General features: G+C 50.0%; 6 protein-coding genes across 6 annotated transcripts; 2 read left to right on the top strand and 4 right to left on the bottom strand.

The window, feature by feature from the left end:
* Positions 1–117: 117 nt before the first annotated feature.
* Positions 118–2,823, bottom strand: MAA_06708 (Zn(2)-C6 fungal-type DNA-binding domain protein; the record flags this gene model as incomplete). The annotated part of the gene is made up of 8 exons (XM_007824706.1): positions 118–535; positions 618–1,117; positions 1,177–1,380; positions 1,428–1,717; positions 1,780–1,974; positions 2,033–2,051; positions 2,123–2,694; positions 2,754–2,823. The coding sequence occupies 8 exons, from the start codon at positions 2,821–2,823 to the stop codon at positions 118–120; spliced, it is 2,268 nt and encodes a 755-aa protein (XP_007822897.1).
* A 1,718-nt stretch (positions 2,824–4,541) lies between these two features.
* On the bottom strand, positions 4,542–5,465 carry MAA_06707 (NmrA family protein; the record flags this gene model as incomplete). Its single annotated transcript, XM_007824705.1, has 1 exon — positions 4,542–5,465. The coding sequence occupies one exon, from the start codon at positions 5,463–5,465 to the stop codon at positions 4,542–4,544; it is 924 nt and encodes a 307-aa protein (XP_007822896.1).
* Positions 5,466–6,392: 927 nt separating this feature from the next.
* Positions 6,393–7,169, top strand: MAA_06706 (short-chain dehydrogenase; the record flags this gene model as incomplete). The annotated part of the gene is made up of 1 exon (XM_007824704.1): positions 6,393–7,169. One exon carries the CDS (start codon positions 6,393–6,395, stop codon positions 7,167–7,169), a length of 777 nt encoding a protein of 258 aa, XP_007822895.1.
* Positions 7,170–9,602: 2,433 nt separating this feature from the next.
* Positions 9,603–11,087, top strand: MAA_06705 (candidapepsin-4 precursor; the record flags this gene model as incomplete). The annotated part of the gene is made up of 4 exons (XM_007824703.1): positions 9,603–10,050; positions 10,121–10,406; positions 10,459–10,814; positions 10,876–11,087. 4 exons carry the CDS (start codon positions 9,603–9,605, stop codon positions 11,085–11,087), a joined length of 1,302 nt encoding a protein of 433 aa, XP_007822894.1.
* A 1,780-nt stretch (positions 11,088–12,867) lies between these two features.
* On the bottom strand, positions 12,868–14,442 carry MAA_06704 (acyl-CoA dehydrogenase; the record flags this gene model as incomplete). Its single annotated transcript, XM_007824702.1, has 4 exons — positions 12,868–13,386; positions 13,446–13,763; positions 13,811–14,272; positions 14,329–14,442. The coding sequence occupies 4 exons, from the start codon at positions 14,440–14,442 to the stop codon at positions 12,868–12,870; spliced, it is 1,413 nt and encodes a 470-aa protein (XP_007822893.1).
* Positions 14,443–15,141: 699 nt separating this feature from the next.
* On the bottom strand, positions 15,142–15,870 carry MAA_06703 (Kelch-type beta propeller; the record flags this gene model as incomplete). Its single annotated transcript, XM_007824701.1, has 1 exon — positions 15,142–15,870. One exon carries the CDS (start codon positions 15,868–15,870, stop codon positions 15,142–15,144), a length of 729 nt encoding a protein of 242 aa, XP_007822892.1.
* Between the last annotated feature and the right edge of the window lie 398 nt (positions 15,871–16,268).

The following is a 16,268-nucleotide window of genomic DNA, read 5'->3' as shown; positions in this document are numbered from 1 at the left end:
GTTGAGTTGATCGCCACCCTGAGCATAATACTCCAAAGTTCCAAATCGCCCGAGTCGAATCCCATATTGATATCCTTGCAATTGTTAGCTTTCAGTCCTTTGCACAAACACAACTATTCAAAACGAAGAAAATCGCCTTACGTCTCTATGAAGCCCGTCATTAATCTGCAACTGTTCCGCTGGCAAACCGCTGCTGAGCTCCTCATCCCCCTGTCGCTCGTTAACCGCCATGTTTGACGCTCGGCCACTGAATGGCGTGGAGAGCTCTTTGACGGCGCTGTTGGCATTGGACAAGGGTGTATCCCTGTCGACTGCGTTTCGCTCCGCATTGTCGACGGCATTGCGCGCCATGATGGCCATTTCCCCGATGAATGGCAGTGATAGATAGGATTCGGTGTCGAGGTCGACGCGCGCCGCGAAGCCTACTCCAATGTCTAACAGGGCCAGCTCGGATTTTACCGATGCCTGCGTAGGATCCGTGAGGATATGGACAAAGATATTCGCCAGTGCGTGGTGGGGGACGTAGGAAACTATGCTGAAGAAAATGTTAGCGTACGCTATTCGTCTCCATTGTATTGCGCTGAAGAAACGACGGGCTAAGCCTTTGGCGGTCTTACAGTTGACAACAGTTTGGATCCAGGTAGATGTGCCTGGTGCCTAGAACGGCAGCTCTTGAGCTGGTAGCGACTGTTGATGAAGAAGCCTGGATCTGCGCCCTTGTCGGAGCATCTTGGTCAAGAGCAAAGGCTCCACGAAGCCAGGGGTAGGTTAATGGGGTGTGTATGTCCCAAACCACATTGTAGTAGAGGGATTGGATGGAGAGAGCTTGGTGGTTGTTCAGGTTGGCGGGAATGTTGGATAGGTCTAGTGGCAGTTTGACACCCAACACATCGACAAGTGATTGTTGCAGCTCCTCGAGGCTGTGGTCTAGGTCCTGGATGACTTTGACAAGTCCTTCAGCCGCGGAGCCAGTGGATCTGACCTGAGAAAGTTTCTTATTGACCAAAGATAGCAGCTGACTGAGCTTGATCATGGCTGTGAAATATCCCAAGTGGACTGACCCGCCAAGTGGGCAGCATGTCGGTACGTGGGAGCTTATTTCGTAGTCCTCGATTGACTTGGCCGGTTCAGTACGTACATTGTCTTGTATATGGAGAAGGGAGCCTGTAAACGTACCGAAGGTCGACCAGAGCGGCTGGCTATCTGCTTGTCCAAGCAGTAGAGAGCCCAGAAGGTGAAGCCCCTGAGACTCTCCTCTATCGATGGGAATGACCAAGAATGTGGTCTCCGGTGCATGCCTTTGGCTACGGCAAGCCTGACTGCCATTGAACACAGCATGTATTGTAGTATCGGGCTGCTGATTGCATCGGTGAAGTAGGCCTAGAAGCGTCAGCGAAAACCACGCTACGTATGGTCATGATACCTACCATGGCAGTCAGTGCCTGGACGCCAGTCACCGTGGTCTGCCAGTACAACAGCTGTGTATGCACAGAAAGCGAGTTTTCAAAAAAGGGCCACGAAGCCTGTTGCGCCTCGTGGAATGTTGCCACTTTGGACGTGACGATGCGGCAACCAGAAGCATATACAATGTTGCGCAGGGCGTACCAAGCCGGATCATCTCTGGAGTTGGAGGAAATAAAATGACTTCGGAGTTTCATCTCAAACCAAGGGCGGTGGACGATGCCGAGGGCAGCGTCATGGGACTCGTCGAAATAAGCTGTGGTGTGATGTCAATTGCATGTCAGCTCAGGATCCTGGGGTGCGGAGAGCCATCAATACCTTTAGCATATCTCCAGGCATCCAGCTCTGAAGGTTCTGGTTGCCGCTCAAACGACAAGGGCCTGTCCATTTTGAGTCGCTGGGCAACGCCCTCTGCAAACCTCTGCGACGTCACTTGCATGTCCGGAGTCTTGACCCTCTCCCTCACCCACTCGATGGCTGGCTTGCTACACATGGACATGATGCTCCGAGGACCTTGGCCGTTGTCAGGAGGGGAGCAAATTACTGTATATACGTGCAAACAAGGACATACCGTGATACTCGAGGCCATTCTAGTTGGACAAAGAAAATACGGAAAAGAGTTAGAGACAAGTCTACAAGGCCGGACGCATGCTGCTCTTACACTTAGCATTGAATAGACACTGCTTCCCTCCTCATCAGCACCCCTCGACGCATGGAGTAACGGTGCAGAGCTGCTGTGAGACGTTGTCGTCATGGACGACGGTTGAGGTGTTGGCGGTGCAACATGCCAGCCGTGGCCGACCATCATGATGCTGGGCTGCGAGGCCGAGGCCACGGTGGTATATTCTTTCCCCGGGTACTCGCCATATGCCGAGCTTTCCAGCGTCCTCGAGTGAGGACCGTGGATATGCCGATGGTTAGGGTCAAACGTCGCATGGCTACTGCTGCGAAAGGGCAACGCCCCGACATGAATGACCGAGTCCTCATACGGGCTGATGCCCTGCGGCGAAAACGACTGGACACGCACATTGGCACCTGGGTTTCGCTGACTGGTAGGATGATGCGATTCGGCCTCGAAGACATACTGTCCGCCGTCTGGGACGCTCTTTTCCGGCGCGCCCTGCTCTCCCTGGTCGGCTGTGATGTCGCGCTTCTTCTGACGCCGTTTTCGCGGGCGGAAGATGCATTCCTCCCCATAGTCTGCGCAGTTGCGGCAAGGATTACCGCCCCCGCCTGACACGATCAGTTCTCGACGGAGCAAAAAGAAAAAGGCATGTAACGCGGCATCTCACATCGGATCTTCTTGGCCCTGCAAAAGGTGCAAGCTCGTGTCCTCTTTGGTGTTGTTGAGGCTGGGGTCATGCTGAAGCCGGGAGTAGGATCTTGAACGACGCGCGCGCAGCATGGCGTGTCCTGGTCCGGCAGAGAGGTTTTTTAGAAGGTTTAGAGTAGGGATTGAGTGAAACAATCTGGACAAGCAGGCAGGTAGACAGGCACTAGCACGATACGACGCTCCATATTTTTTTTTAACTTTGTCGACACATTTGCCGATGTTTCCGAGTCAGTGCAAATCTGCCGTTCATGACACGCCTAGAGAGTGACTTGCCGTCCAAATGTGTGGCAGCCTGAAGCACTTGGGGATGGATGAATAGTCACTTCGTCCCCGGTGCCGTCTCCAAGACTGGTTTTCCCTGCCGGTGCTCTGCCTCGAGCGAGAGCGTTGTTCAAATGTCCACGGTCCACTACCATCGACCACAGTCGTCTGAGCAATGGCGGATCCTGGTGCAGTTGAGCCAGTCTAGGCTGAGCAAGCTTGCCTAACAGGTAACCACCACGATGACGCTGTCAGGCAGCATACCCTGATGAGGAGCGTCGACCATCTGAGGCGCCGTCGACGGGGCTTTCCCGCCAGGGTCAAGCATAATCATGTTCCCTGCAGCCATGGTGAGGGCGGTACGGGTGGCTGGATTCTCGCCAGCAAATCGCGATCAAGGGGTCCAGGAGTCCAGGACGGGCTGTGTCACTGGTATGAATCGTCGAAACACAACATCATGTTAGCTTCGAGGCTAAGGCTCGCGTCACGATATATATGCTGACCGGCAACGGCAACGCGCTTCCATCGCCTCAACCCGCCGCGAAGAATGGCAGATGGCGCCGGACAGTCGGGAATCAGCCTCGGAGCTTCTCCAGATGCAGGGACCCACTTTTCCAGGCCCGTCGTGCCGGAGCGCGGGCCTCGCCGTTTGGACCTTGGCATCTTGCACCATGGACCGAACGACCAGTCGCTTGAGCTCGTGACTACTTGCCAGACGCAATTGACCCATTGCCATATCGGACACTAAGTGGCCTTACCACTTGACGTCTGGATGCTTCTGGGGTGCTTCCACGGCTTTGTGGAGGGAGGCACCAGACATCATTGGAGCCATTGGTGGCATCCGGCGGATAGCCGAGCATCCGAAATTCCGGTATGCTGACTGGACCGTGCTAATGCTGGTCGCATTCTCAAACCCGCAATTGCCGCAGTCTGAGTAATTTCCCGCTGCTTTTGTCACCCTCGCTTCCACTACACGACGATAAGAGTCTCAATGCTTTCGCAACACTGCTGCGACGTGCCAGTCAGGCGCCGCAACAGCCTGCCTGCGTTCCCACCAGGAGAGGCGGATTTCCCCGACTGCTAAACGCGCCGGGCAATTTAGCCTTGACGTGGCTTGCGAGGCAATTTTACGACTGGTCCGATTGCTGGCCTTGTAAGACCTAGGCCCCTCGACGGTTTGCTAGCCTTGACCGACGCGACATAGGGCAGCTACTAGCCCAAGCCATTACGTGCCAGAGGTGAAGATACGGGCTCCGCGCATGTCAAGTACGACTCGATCATCAAAGACGGTTTCAACCCTAACCCCACAAAAACTCCCCGACCCGGAAAGTGAGGCTGCCATCACGACGAAAGCGGAATGGGGATTCTCGGCTGCGAGCGAGGCGTATCAATACTTGTGCGACATTGTTTTGTACTATTGATCATACAGTCCTTCTATAGACGCATAGTCATTCCAATACTATCCATCGCCGTACACATCATGCCCTCATTTACCCGACTGTCTGATGCTCGAGACCTTGTCGTGGAAGAACTCTTCAATGCTAGTTGGTTTCCGACCAATCAGCCACTGAAGCACGTTTGTGTTTCCTTTCAGTCCGTAGGTATTGTAGTAAAGAATCAGCCGGTCGGTGATGTCGCGAGACACTCTCTGGTCCAGTCTTCCGTTGGCCCTGACCAGCAGGCCGTGCAACCCCCCGACTGCCTCGTAGTAACCCTTCTGTTTGATCGCAATGTCTTTTCCAATCTCCTTGCTCAGCGCCTCAACCACCGCAACATGAGATACCGCGCCCGTCGAAGAAATGGGATACTCGGCCAGGTAATGCTTCTCGCGCTCCAGCGCTACAACCGCAAATGCGTCGGCCAGATCGCGCAGAACGGTAAAAGAAAATGTCACCTTGGGATCGTAATCGGCGTGCCAAACGGGTTGTTCCTGTCTCATCAGATCCTCGACTGGGAAGGGATCCAGCATGTGCGTTGGCTGCAGGATGGTGTAGCTGAGTCCCGACTCCATCAGGTATTCCTCCACGTAGCGCTTGCAGTCATGGTTCATCAGCTTCCGCAGCTGTGAGTGAAGCACAGAGGAGTAGATAAAGTGTTTGAGTTGGCCGTTTTGAGCTTCGCTGGCTGCGGCGTCAATCATGGAATACCCGATTTCTGTTTCGCGGGGGTGAAATGTTGGCCCGATGTAGATGACGGTGGTGACCCCTGATAGCATCGACGACACATCCTCTGCGCGTTCCATGTCACCTTTGACGACTTCGGAGCCTGGATATTTCTTTTCAAGCAGTGCCTTCTCCGAGTCTGTGTGTACCGAGAGTCTGAGGCGGCATTTCCCATACAGAAGCGGGAGGAGATAAGACATCTGCTTGCCAGCGGCTAGAGTGAGGAGAATGATGTCGTCTGCCTGCATCGTCGCGGTAGGCTGGGAAAGCTCGTATGTGATGGTCAAGGAAAGGAGAGATCCGGTCCGGTAGTCTAAGATAGATGGAGATGGTTGTGATTGCAATTATTTCGTGATACACCCAGCGACGGAGCAGTATTTATGCCACCAAGGTTTCCCGGTAAAGTTTTGTTCTGGTGCCGGCTGTAGAAACCAACCGCCACGAATACCCGAAATGCCGAGAAAGTTACCATCGTCCAAAGGTTAATAAAACAAAGAAACCCGCCTGTTTTAAAACCGCCTTGTTTTATAACGTGATACAAGAGCGCATGTTAGGAGCTTTGTCTCTACTCTTTTCTTCTTCTTCTCGTACCATAAGTTGTAAGTAATGTAGAGGCGACAATGTCTTCGCTTCCCACACACAGAGTCCGCTATGATCTAGTCATGACAGGCAACAAGCACGTGCCATGTCTTGCGGCATAAAAAATACTGTCCTTTCTCGGTCATTCACTGGAGATGACGTTGTTTATGCCGGACGGGAGATCGGTGCCGGAACCCAATTTTGCTTCACCAATATCCGCTCACGAGCACGGATTGACCCGTCTTTCGATATGTAAGGACCGGCCGGGAAGGTCGGCGCCGGAACCCAATTTTGCTTCACCAATATCCGCGCACGAGCACAGATTAACCCGTCTTTCGTATGTAAGGACCGGCCGGATTTTTCGGCGTTTGGAATACAATTAACTCCATCACGTCGGTTGTCCCGGTTGCGCAAATTACTGACTTTGGCGCGGTGACGGGCCAAGTGCTGTGTATGACGTTATTTAAACTCAAATAAAGCCAACTGATCTCCCCTCAAAAGACTCCATCACTCACCACATTCTTCAAAAATAAGAACACTTTACTGAAATACGAACCAGAAAAGCATCACTGCTTGAAGAATTACAACCAGACGACATGTCTTCCACACGGGGCTCTCACAAATTCCAGTGCGCTCTTGTTACCGGCGGCGGCGGCGGCATTGGCAAGGCATTTGCCAAATACCTCGTCTCCCAAGGCACAAAGGTCATTATTGCTGGTCGCACCGAGTCCAACTTGCGCGCTGCTATCTCAGAGATCGGTGCTTCTGCCTACTACGTGCTTGACACGGGAAAAACAGAAGACATTTCACAATTTGTGCGCAAGATCATCGCCGAACATCCGGAGCTGGACTGCGTCGTCAATAACGCCGGCATCCAAAATCCTCTCGAGGTTGACAAGCTCGGGCCAGACGACTTCCTTCGCAAGGCTGACCAGGAAATCGACGTCAACATTCGCGGCCCGATGCACCTGACGCTCCAGCTGATACCGCACTTCTTGTCTAAGCCGAGTGCTGCGATTGTCAACGTATCAAGCGTCCTGGGCTTCGTACCGCTCTCTATTATAAACCCCGTGTACAACGGAACAAAGGCCTGGCTGCACTCGTGGAGCATGAACCTTCGTACGCAGCTGAAGCACAGCGCTATCCGCGTCGTGGAGATTGCGCCGCCCATGGTGGCCACGGATCTTCATCGCGAGAGGGAGGACCCGGATGACAACAAGAAGGAAAAAGACTCTTCTACGATGACTATTGGCGAGTTCATGGATGAGGTTACCAAGAAGTGGGAGCAGGGGCAGGACATGATTACCGCCGGGCCGGGCAATAGAATCGTGGATAAGTGGCATGAGTCGTTTTCCAACGTGTATCCTGGTTGAACATCTGCGCGCTTATAACGGTTTCCCATATGGACAATGTAATTAATAAACTAGTCAATTTTCATCGATACGGAATGTCCAACCTCAAGTAAAAACCCTTATGATGCGTTAATACAATAGATACATCTCCCTATGATCTAGTTCGTCTTATTAGTGCTCTATTACTCTGCCTTTCCCCGGAGCTTGAAGCATTTTATCTTGATAGTGAAATTTCTTAGTCTTTCCCTCTCTTGGGGTATCGTTTGTGTGTCTTGGAGTACACCTTATCGATCTTCGCATTGTACGAGGCGGCGAAACATACTTACTGTAGCATGTGGTGGTTTCAACCGATTTGTAGTTGGTGATGCATCTCATCACAACTGCAGAACGCGCCTACTGATGAGGATAGCCGGTTGATTACTGAACTACTCCATACTTTTCTCCCGTTGCAGGCGTGGAATATTTCGAAGTTTTTGTGTAATATAATTGAACGTTTCCAGTTCACTACTGAATTGCGGACAGGATCATTGTAGGAAATCGGCTGGTTGGCGGACAATTGTTCTTATACGGAAGCTTGAACTCAAGTTCTTTTTGTCATGCTTTATTTTTCTTAAGTTTACGAAGTTGAACATTATGGCTGCTATGGAATATCTCGAATCAAGGGAATAGTAGTACAACACTCCCTTCTCCATGTAGGATATAGTCAGAGAGGTATGTGGTGGTGTAAAGAAGGAGAACAATATAAAAACGCGATTTTTTGTCTGATCGTTCCTAGGCCATCATGTTTGGCTCTGCAATACACTTCCACACTCCATATGTCATTAAGTGCCTGAACTCAGCATGTCTGACTCGTCTGTGAATACGCTTCTAGTATAACACAGGGGTTTGACCTCCCATACATATTTCCTTGTATCAAGTTAGAAATAATCATGCAAGACATCTAGGAACACTATTTTTACTAAGCCAGGGAAACCGTAATTAACCACGTAATACACCGTGAATAAACGCATCGTGATGCGACGGGTACACTAGCCAAATCTTTACTCGTAAAGGGTGATTCCTCGTGTCAGTTTAAACGCCATGAAATCAGTGTGAGGAAGCACCGGATATGACGTATTAAGTGCTAGATGAATCAAGAATCCGCGGCTCGGACCGACTCGCCTCTGAATCATGCCGCAAACTAGTCATGTAGTTCCTACATGGCATGACAGTGCCGGCGGATATAACACTCGTTCACCTGTACTGCGGAAGATCATCCCGAGTTTTGTTATGTATGATTCCTATGGCACCACAGCTACGCTAGGCAAGTCTAATGTTTCGTGGTAGTGGAGAAACGAGGCCCCGAGTGGTATCAATTGTTAATGCCGGTAGCATTGCCGCCGTTTAATTCCGGCGTGGATGCTCAACCCACGCGGTTCCTGTGTCAGAAACGCACCAACACTACACACGGGTCGGAACGCCGTACAGTAGTCCCGGAGTGACAAAAATAGATTTTTTCAGCCAGAACATACGAGTCGCAGGACGACACATATGGGGTCACTACTAATACCGAGAGGGATTTAGATGAGTTGAAGGCTGTCAACTGTTGCGTTGTAGTTTCATACGTAATACCGTCGGATAAGACGGACTTTCCTAACTTGACAGAACGATCGGATGAAATTTCTGGATCTTGTAGGAATCATGTATATGAGAAATCAAAGAGGTCTTATTAGCGCCGTTAGAAAACTACGTCTGGTAAAGTGACTAATATGAGGCCTCTTGAAGATCAGGGGACGCTCAATAAAATTGATAACAGGGCAACCAAGACTTGTGCGCTACGATATGAGACTCAGCAACTCAAGTTGCTCACAACGTGAGGGAGTAGGCATCAGGAGGCGTAACCAACGATTCTTAGTTTTGCTCTTCGAGCCTCTGCCAACATGTCTGTCCTTTAGTTTCCCTTCTCGGAGCCTCGGGCATTCGGGCATTCGGACAACTGCCATGGATCGGCTAGCCTCTTGACTATTCCAGCCCCCAGTACCCTGCATTCAATGCCGTTTCTTTCTAAGATCGTATTGCATTGCTATGACGCATTGTTGAGAAGATAATTCATGGAAACTGCGCCCTCTCTAGCTTATGCTGCGGAGAAGGTGCGCTTCATGATGTTGAAAAACATACGACTTCTTTGTTGGACCCGAGTCATGAGAAAGGCGTGTCGCCGGCATCATCTGTTCTACAGATGCTCAAACAAATGAGGGCAAAGTAATTTGGGTAGTAGAACGTACAAAGCACGCATACGCATTACGAACCAAGATCTTCGTAATGCGGCTATGGCCACATGAAGAGAGAGATATATAAGATGCTGCCTTGGTCCTGATAGAAGACAGCATCGACAACCATTTCCGCTCTTTTTTACTCATTAAAAGCAAAGAAAACCCTTCGTTTATACTCAGATGTTAGATGATTTTTTTTATGATGCCTGTCTCGAAAGCATTACTCCTGCTGTTGGCGTCCCAATCGCTGGCATTGCCGAGTGAGAAGCAAGAAAGTCCAGCAGCAGCTGGAGTTCTCCATCTGCCGTTGGTTTATGTGCCGTCCGCAGTCGACGCAGATGGAAAACATGCAACACGACGTCAATTATCCACAGGAATTGACAATTACCAATACAATAAGGATATTGCTGTCGGAGCTGTCATCGAGGTCGGAACGCCGCCTCAAAAGGTCATCGTGGAACCTGACACGGGATCTAATAATTTCTGGGTATTGGGCCTCCAGCCCGGCCAGAAGCGTGCAGGAGCTGAGTCTACGTTTTTTGACCAAAACAGTAGCAGCTCTCTACAAGACCTTGGCCGAGAACGCTTCAATAGCTATGGAAACGAACAAATCACGACGGAGTTGTATACTGATAACGTCTCTTTTGGAGGTAAGCCGGGTCTCTTGAAATATTCTCTTACTTTTCATTTTGAAACAGTCGTCATCTGACTATACTGTAGGCAGATCCGTAGGTAAAGTAACACTTGGCGTGGGTGATCTAGACAGACCCGGCACCAACTTGGGGCGGCACGTTGGCGTGTTGGGTCTCCTACCAGAACGAGGCAACGAAAATAACAAGGATTTCATTCTTCAAAGTCTTCTTGACCAGAACATTGTAAAGAGCAAGGCTTTTGGACTAGGCGTTCGCAAGCACGGCCAGGGCGCTCTCACGTTTGGTGGATATGATACTAGCAAGTTCTCCGGGCAACTTGAGAAGCTCCCAAAGAAGGACACCCGATTGGGATTGTAAGAGCGATCCCATCCTGCAACTATTGGCTATACTAATTACCATGTTCAGCTATGCGTTTGAGATCAAATCCCTTTCATTTAGGCCAGGCAGCGGCCAGGACGCCGTCGAACTGTCGACTCAGGACTCCAGAGGCCAACCTTTGGCCCTGGGAGTAGACTCCGGGTCTCTGGGTTTCTACCCTGTTAGAGGTACAACGCGGGACTTTGTTGCAAAGACAGGAGCGGTCGTTGAAGCCGATGCATATAACTTTCCCTGCGATGTAGTTGCCAAGGGGGCGGCCTTTGATTTCCAGATTACTGACAATACCGTCGTCTCGGTGCCTCTTTCGGACTTTGTACGCGAACGGACACCCGATGGCAAAACCTGCAAAACGTTTATCGCAGCTACAAATCGTCGACCAACCAGTAAGGGTCCCATCTGATCAGAGTCCATTATTGTCGCCACAACTAACTTTGTGCCACTTAGGTATTTGGGCCGGCCGACAATTTCTGCGCAGGTCATACGTCGTCCATGACCATGCAGGCAAAACCATGTATGTCGCCAGGGGTGCTGATTGCGGCTCTACTGTAGTTGCCATTGACGGCACCATGCCAGATAATGTCACTGGTAAGTGTGCGCGTGAGGAACCGGAAGCCGATCAGCCGCCGCCTGCTGCGCCTGGCTCCGTTCCAGCTTAATGAGTCCCCTGATTGGCAACTGGTCACCGTCGACTTCGACGTGTGTGGGCATTCTCTTGTTTGGTTGTGCCAGTTTTCTTCTCCTGCTGCTGTACCGAGGGTTCGTGTCGATATCAAACCGCTCATATAGGGCAGCAGCAATCATTAGCTATCTGATACCTGCTTGGGAGTGTTTGTTTTCCCAGCAAGTATTCAGTTGGTGTATAGTTTGAAATTTTCATATAGACAATTCAGAGTTTTCTCAGTCTTTCCTGCCATCCAAATATTGGGGCTATATGACGGAAGCTTTATTTATGTCAGTGACAATGTAGACTTTACTCGGTATCCCCGATGAAAACTTGATGCCTAATGATGACAGCATTACCATGAACTGAAGACACCTCGTCCACCTTGAATGTCAACCTAACCAGGCCTAAAGAGACTGGTAAGCCCTCTGAGCAATTCACGTGTGGGCCAGGCTGTTTGTGTAACTATTTGGCCAGTGAAGTGAGGCTCGAGCTCAAATCCCAGACCTGTCTCATATCCCTTTGAATGTGATAAGGTGCCAGCCAGGTAGCGGGCCCACTTCATTTGCAGTACCTTTTATATACCTTGTATTAGGTGTATAGCCTAATATATAAAAGTATTTTTATATATATTTAAAAATTAAAGGTACTTTAATTCCCACACTAATACCTTGTGGGCTTATATATCTTTTAATTTAAGATTTTTAATTGGTCCACATCCCTGCTCGGTACGAAAGTGGCACCTTATCACATTCAAAGGGATACTGTTCTAACCCCCCAAAGCACAACAAAGGACGCATCCTCTTGATCCCTCTTATAGCGAAACTCTTGACAACTGTTCGTGAGTTATCCCCCTATATACTTGCGGAAATTTGAAAATGGTTACACACCAAGAGTAAAACGACCGTTAAGAACCAAGTTACTTAGTTGTCCTCGCCCACAAGAAATATTTCTATGTGGGAGACTGACTCAACTTTAAAGACGATAGCGCCTTTTACTTCCAATCATAAGTTCTCTAAAGCGTCAGTATAATAAAACCTAAGTAAGAAAAGAAGGAGATGGTGACGAGGGAGCTGGAACAGCACGTGATAATCTTACCGGCCCTTTAATCCAGTGTTCCAGGAGTACCTGGTGAATCTTATTTATGGCCTCATCGGATCACTAGCAAATAATAGAAGGTAAATAGGTGCTAGAAATTACACTAGAAGAAAGGAGAATATGTTTTTTGCCATAAGAATCTCGGGCAGTATAACGTCATCGTTGACACCAAGACGCTCAAGATTCAGGCCATCCTTGACTGGTGGCTTCTGGCCTCAGTGGTTTAAGAAGCTCCTCTGGAAGCGCCTTGACCCAAAATTTTCTCTAGAAGAGGAAGAGGACTATGTGCAACAATGTCTTGACTGGCTCATGACTTAGGAGTCACTGCAATGAAGTTGTGAAACAGTTATCTAGTATATAAGAAGAGGATAACGACGGAAGTCGGAGTGCAGATAAGTATTATTTGAGAATTTATATTACAGAAAGTGTCGGACCGCCAAACCTTTACAGATTGGGTATTTAAAAGGCTGCTCGTTGCGGTATTCTTGCACTGCCCGAGCAAGGCGGCTGCATATCGTCAGTTTCACGCAATGCAACCCCATCTCGCATGCAACGGCATTTTACTTTCCACTGAGCTTAGATGTACTTATTCTCTGATGATGCTTTATAGCTATATAGTATTTCTTACAGAGTTGCTCCTTCATGCAGTAGTCGCACCACAGTCAATAAATGTCATGTTACAATTTCGCAGTTCCACTTGTCCTGTTGAGTTCCAGCGTGTCCCTTTCTTCCAGGCCGTAATACTTGCGCAGCTCTGAAGTTTTGTGCTTTTGCGAACCGATTTTCTTCAACAAGTTCGGACCTCGCTTGCTCTCATTGCGCCCCAACTGAATCATATGTACCTCGTCCGGGCCATCAACAATCCTCATTGTCCGAGCATCAGCCCACATACTAGCCAACGGCGTGTCTTGAGACACTCCGGCTCCTCCATGCGCCTGCATTGCGCGATCAAGGACCTCCAGGGCCATGCTCGGAACTTGAATCTTGACCTCGGCAATCTCTTTGAGGGCGTCCTTGGCGTTGCCTTGGTCAATTTTGATTGCGGCATTGAGGACAGCGAGACGGGCCGAGTCGATTTCAATACGCGATTTAGCAATTCTTTCTAGCATGACGCCATGCTCACTGAGGTTTTTACCGAATGGCCGCCTAGTAGGATCGTTTGAGCGGGCAATGAAGTACTCAAGGGCTCTTTCAGCCTGTTCCCACCATGTTAGTTCTTCGACTTGCCGCACAACAGAGACGAATATACACTCACAACGCCCACAGTCCTCATAGCATGGTGGATTCGCCCTGGTCCCAGACGACCCTGGACGACTTCGAATCCCCTACCCTGACCGAGTATCAGGTTATCTTTGTGGACGCGAACATTGTTGAATATGATATGCGCGTGACCATGTGGCGCATGGTCAAAGCCGATGACTGAGAGGACACGCTTGACGGTGACGCCGGGAGTGTTCGCCGGCACAAGGATTACGGAATGTTTCTTATAGGTATGGGAGTTGGTCGGGTCCGATTTCCCCATGACTATATACAGCTTACATCGATTATCGCCAGCACCACTAGACCACCATTTCTGCGACTGTGAGAACGAACACCGCGAAGCGAATCGGCGAAACGTACCTGACCATCCAAGACCCAATAATCGCCATCTTGTTTCATGCTGAATTCGATGTTGAGAGCATCGCTGCTAGCAACTTGAGGTTCCGTCATGAGGAAGGCGGATCGAATGTTGCCATCTAGCAGCGGACCTAGCCACTGAGCCTTCTGCTCTTTGGTGCCGTATTTCGCAAGAACTTCCATGTTACCCGTGTCGGGAGCAGCACAGTTTGTTGCTTCGCTGGCGATGAAACTCTTGCCCAAGTATTCGGCCATTAAGCCGTACTCGAGATTGCTGAAGCCCGCGCTTTCTTTGAAGTGGTTCTTGGGTAGGAACATGTTCCATAACCCCAGTTCCTTGGCCTTTCTTTTCAGATCTTCAATGACTGGTGGGTGTGCGTTGAACCGATGGGCCGTGCCTTGGCCAAGCTGCTGCGAGAAAATCGCTTCGGCAGGTATGCATTCTTCCTCGACAAATCTCTCGACCTATGCGGATCCGTTAACTTGTGGGAATACACGGCCTGGATTGTCGTGGCACTGACTAGATCCAATGCCTTTTCGGCCTTCTCGCTGACAAACGGTTTCGCAATAACAGGAATCTTCTGCGAGGCAGAGACGTGGCCAGCCTGGCTGCTCAGGAGATACGGGACAGACATGATTGCGTAGAAGATAGAACGTTGTGATGCTTGAGTTTTGTAGAGTTGCGCGTATTTAAAAGGCAAGATTTCGGTGCAATTGATGTTAAATAGATTTCGCGGGTTGGTCGGAACCTTGAGCCGAGGCTGTCGCCCGACATGCCTCATCTTCTCCGCTTTCTCCAACTCCCCGCGCGCGCATCTGTCGGAAATGATTACTCAACACAGCAAGTCTATCTACCCAGAGGCACAAATGTGCTGTCGGGTTCTCCATGGGTCGGTTATTCTCGAGAGGCTTGTTCAACGAGGAGTCGCTGTTGTATGTCAGTTGAATCAGGCAAATACGTGGATATACCAATACATGAGCTAATTCTGGAGCCTCGCTCGATAGCTAGAGATCGAGATCGCTGACCGCCGACATGGGTTCCGAAATGCACTTAAGCATATGTATTAGATGTATGATCACTCTAATATAAAACTATACGCAAGTATAAGGGAAATATCCAAGTCGAAAGAAATCGCAAATACTTGTAGCTGAGTCCCCGTCGTAAATGCCTATTGAGGATCGAAGGATAGAATAACGATTGAAGATAGTAACAGGCACCTGCTTCATACAGACACCTCGAAGCATCTCAATCAAGTTATTTCGACGTCCTCAAGAAAGCGGAATTCAGACAAGATTTCGCCCAACACAGGGGAGGCTTAACCGGATCAAACAAACTAGTAGAAATCTCCGACCAATTCCATTCTCCAAACATCTCCCAATCGAGAATTATCCTCGGCCAAACCCCCATGGATAATTACAGCGTCTCGGTCACCTCCCAGGAGGACATCTGCCGAAAACCACCCTCTCGCGGCAGGCACATCACCCTCAAATACGATTTTCTTCCAAGCCGAGCCCCGAATACTAAATATCCACGCATCACGAAGCATTTTACCAGCCCCCGCATGTCCCAAGGACGAAGGATCGCTTTCGCCAAACATTGTCAGAAGGACATGCTCCCCTGCGCTCCTTAGAGATAGCAGTGTAGCCACGCTTCTGGCACCGGGACCATGAATACCATCCGGACTGAAAGACATGTTTTGCCAGCTTCTTGTTTCTGGCTCGTAACAGTCCAAAATGCCACCTTGCTCGGATGACCCATCAAAGCCTCCCATGCGGTACAGTTTGCCTTGACAGAATGTAATCGATGTCCCCCCGCGCGCGGGGCCAGGAGCAGACGGGAGTTCAGTCCACTCTAGGCTTTCGGTATCAAATGCCCAGAGGTCCGAGAGGCGACCCTTGGACGGACAACCAGCGTGGAGATAGATGGTCTTTACGCCATCGGATGTCATTGCATGGTAGCTTCGCGCAGCAGGATACTCGGGAGATGTAGTCTTTACCAAGTCCCAGCTAGGACTGGCAGGATTACATCTCCACAGACTGCCTTTCTCGTCGATAGGATCCATGGCTAAGCCACCGCGGCCTGAGAATAACCAGATGTGCCCGTTGGCGGATACGCTGGGTGTGCCAACCCTCGGAGATGGCGCGTCCGCAACAGCTAGTGTGTTTACTTTGTCTATAAGTCAGATGTGAGAATGGGCGTTCTGAAATAGGTATAACGGTCGAGATATGAAAGGACAACCCGCACCATGAGACTCGGTGGCCAAATCAACCACGTCACACTGATTATCGACCGGCTGTCTGGGAAGCAGTTCTCCCCCAAAAATATAGGCCTGGGAGCCAAGTACAGACAGAGCATGGGATGAGCGACAAAGCCGGGAGGAGTTTGCGATTTGTGTCCAGGAGCCAGAAGGGGAAGACATCTTGAATGAGAACTGACAGTGAAGCGTCAATGTATTTTTAA

This window comes from Metarhizium robertsii, assembly GCF_000187425.2.
Source record: "Metarhizium robertsii ARSEF 23 chromosome Unknown MAA_Scf_11, whole genome shotgun sequence".
NCBI lineage: Eukaryota > Fungi > Ascomycota > Sordariomycetes > Hypocreales > Clavicipitaceae > Metarhizium > Metarhizium robertsii.
This window is presented reverse-complemented; position numbering and strand designations above follow the sequence as displayed.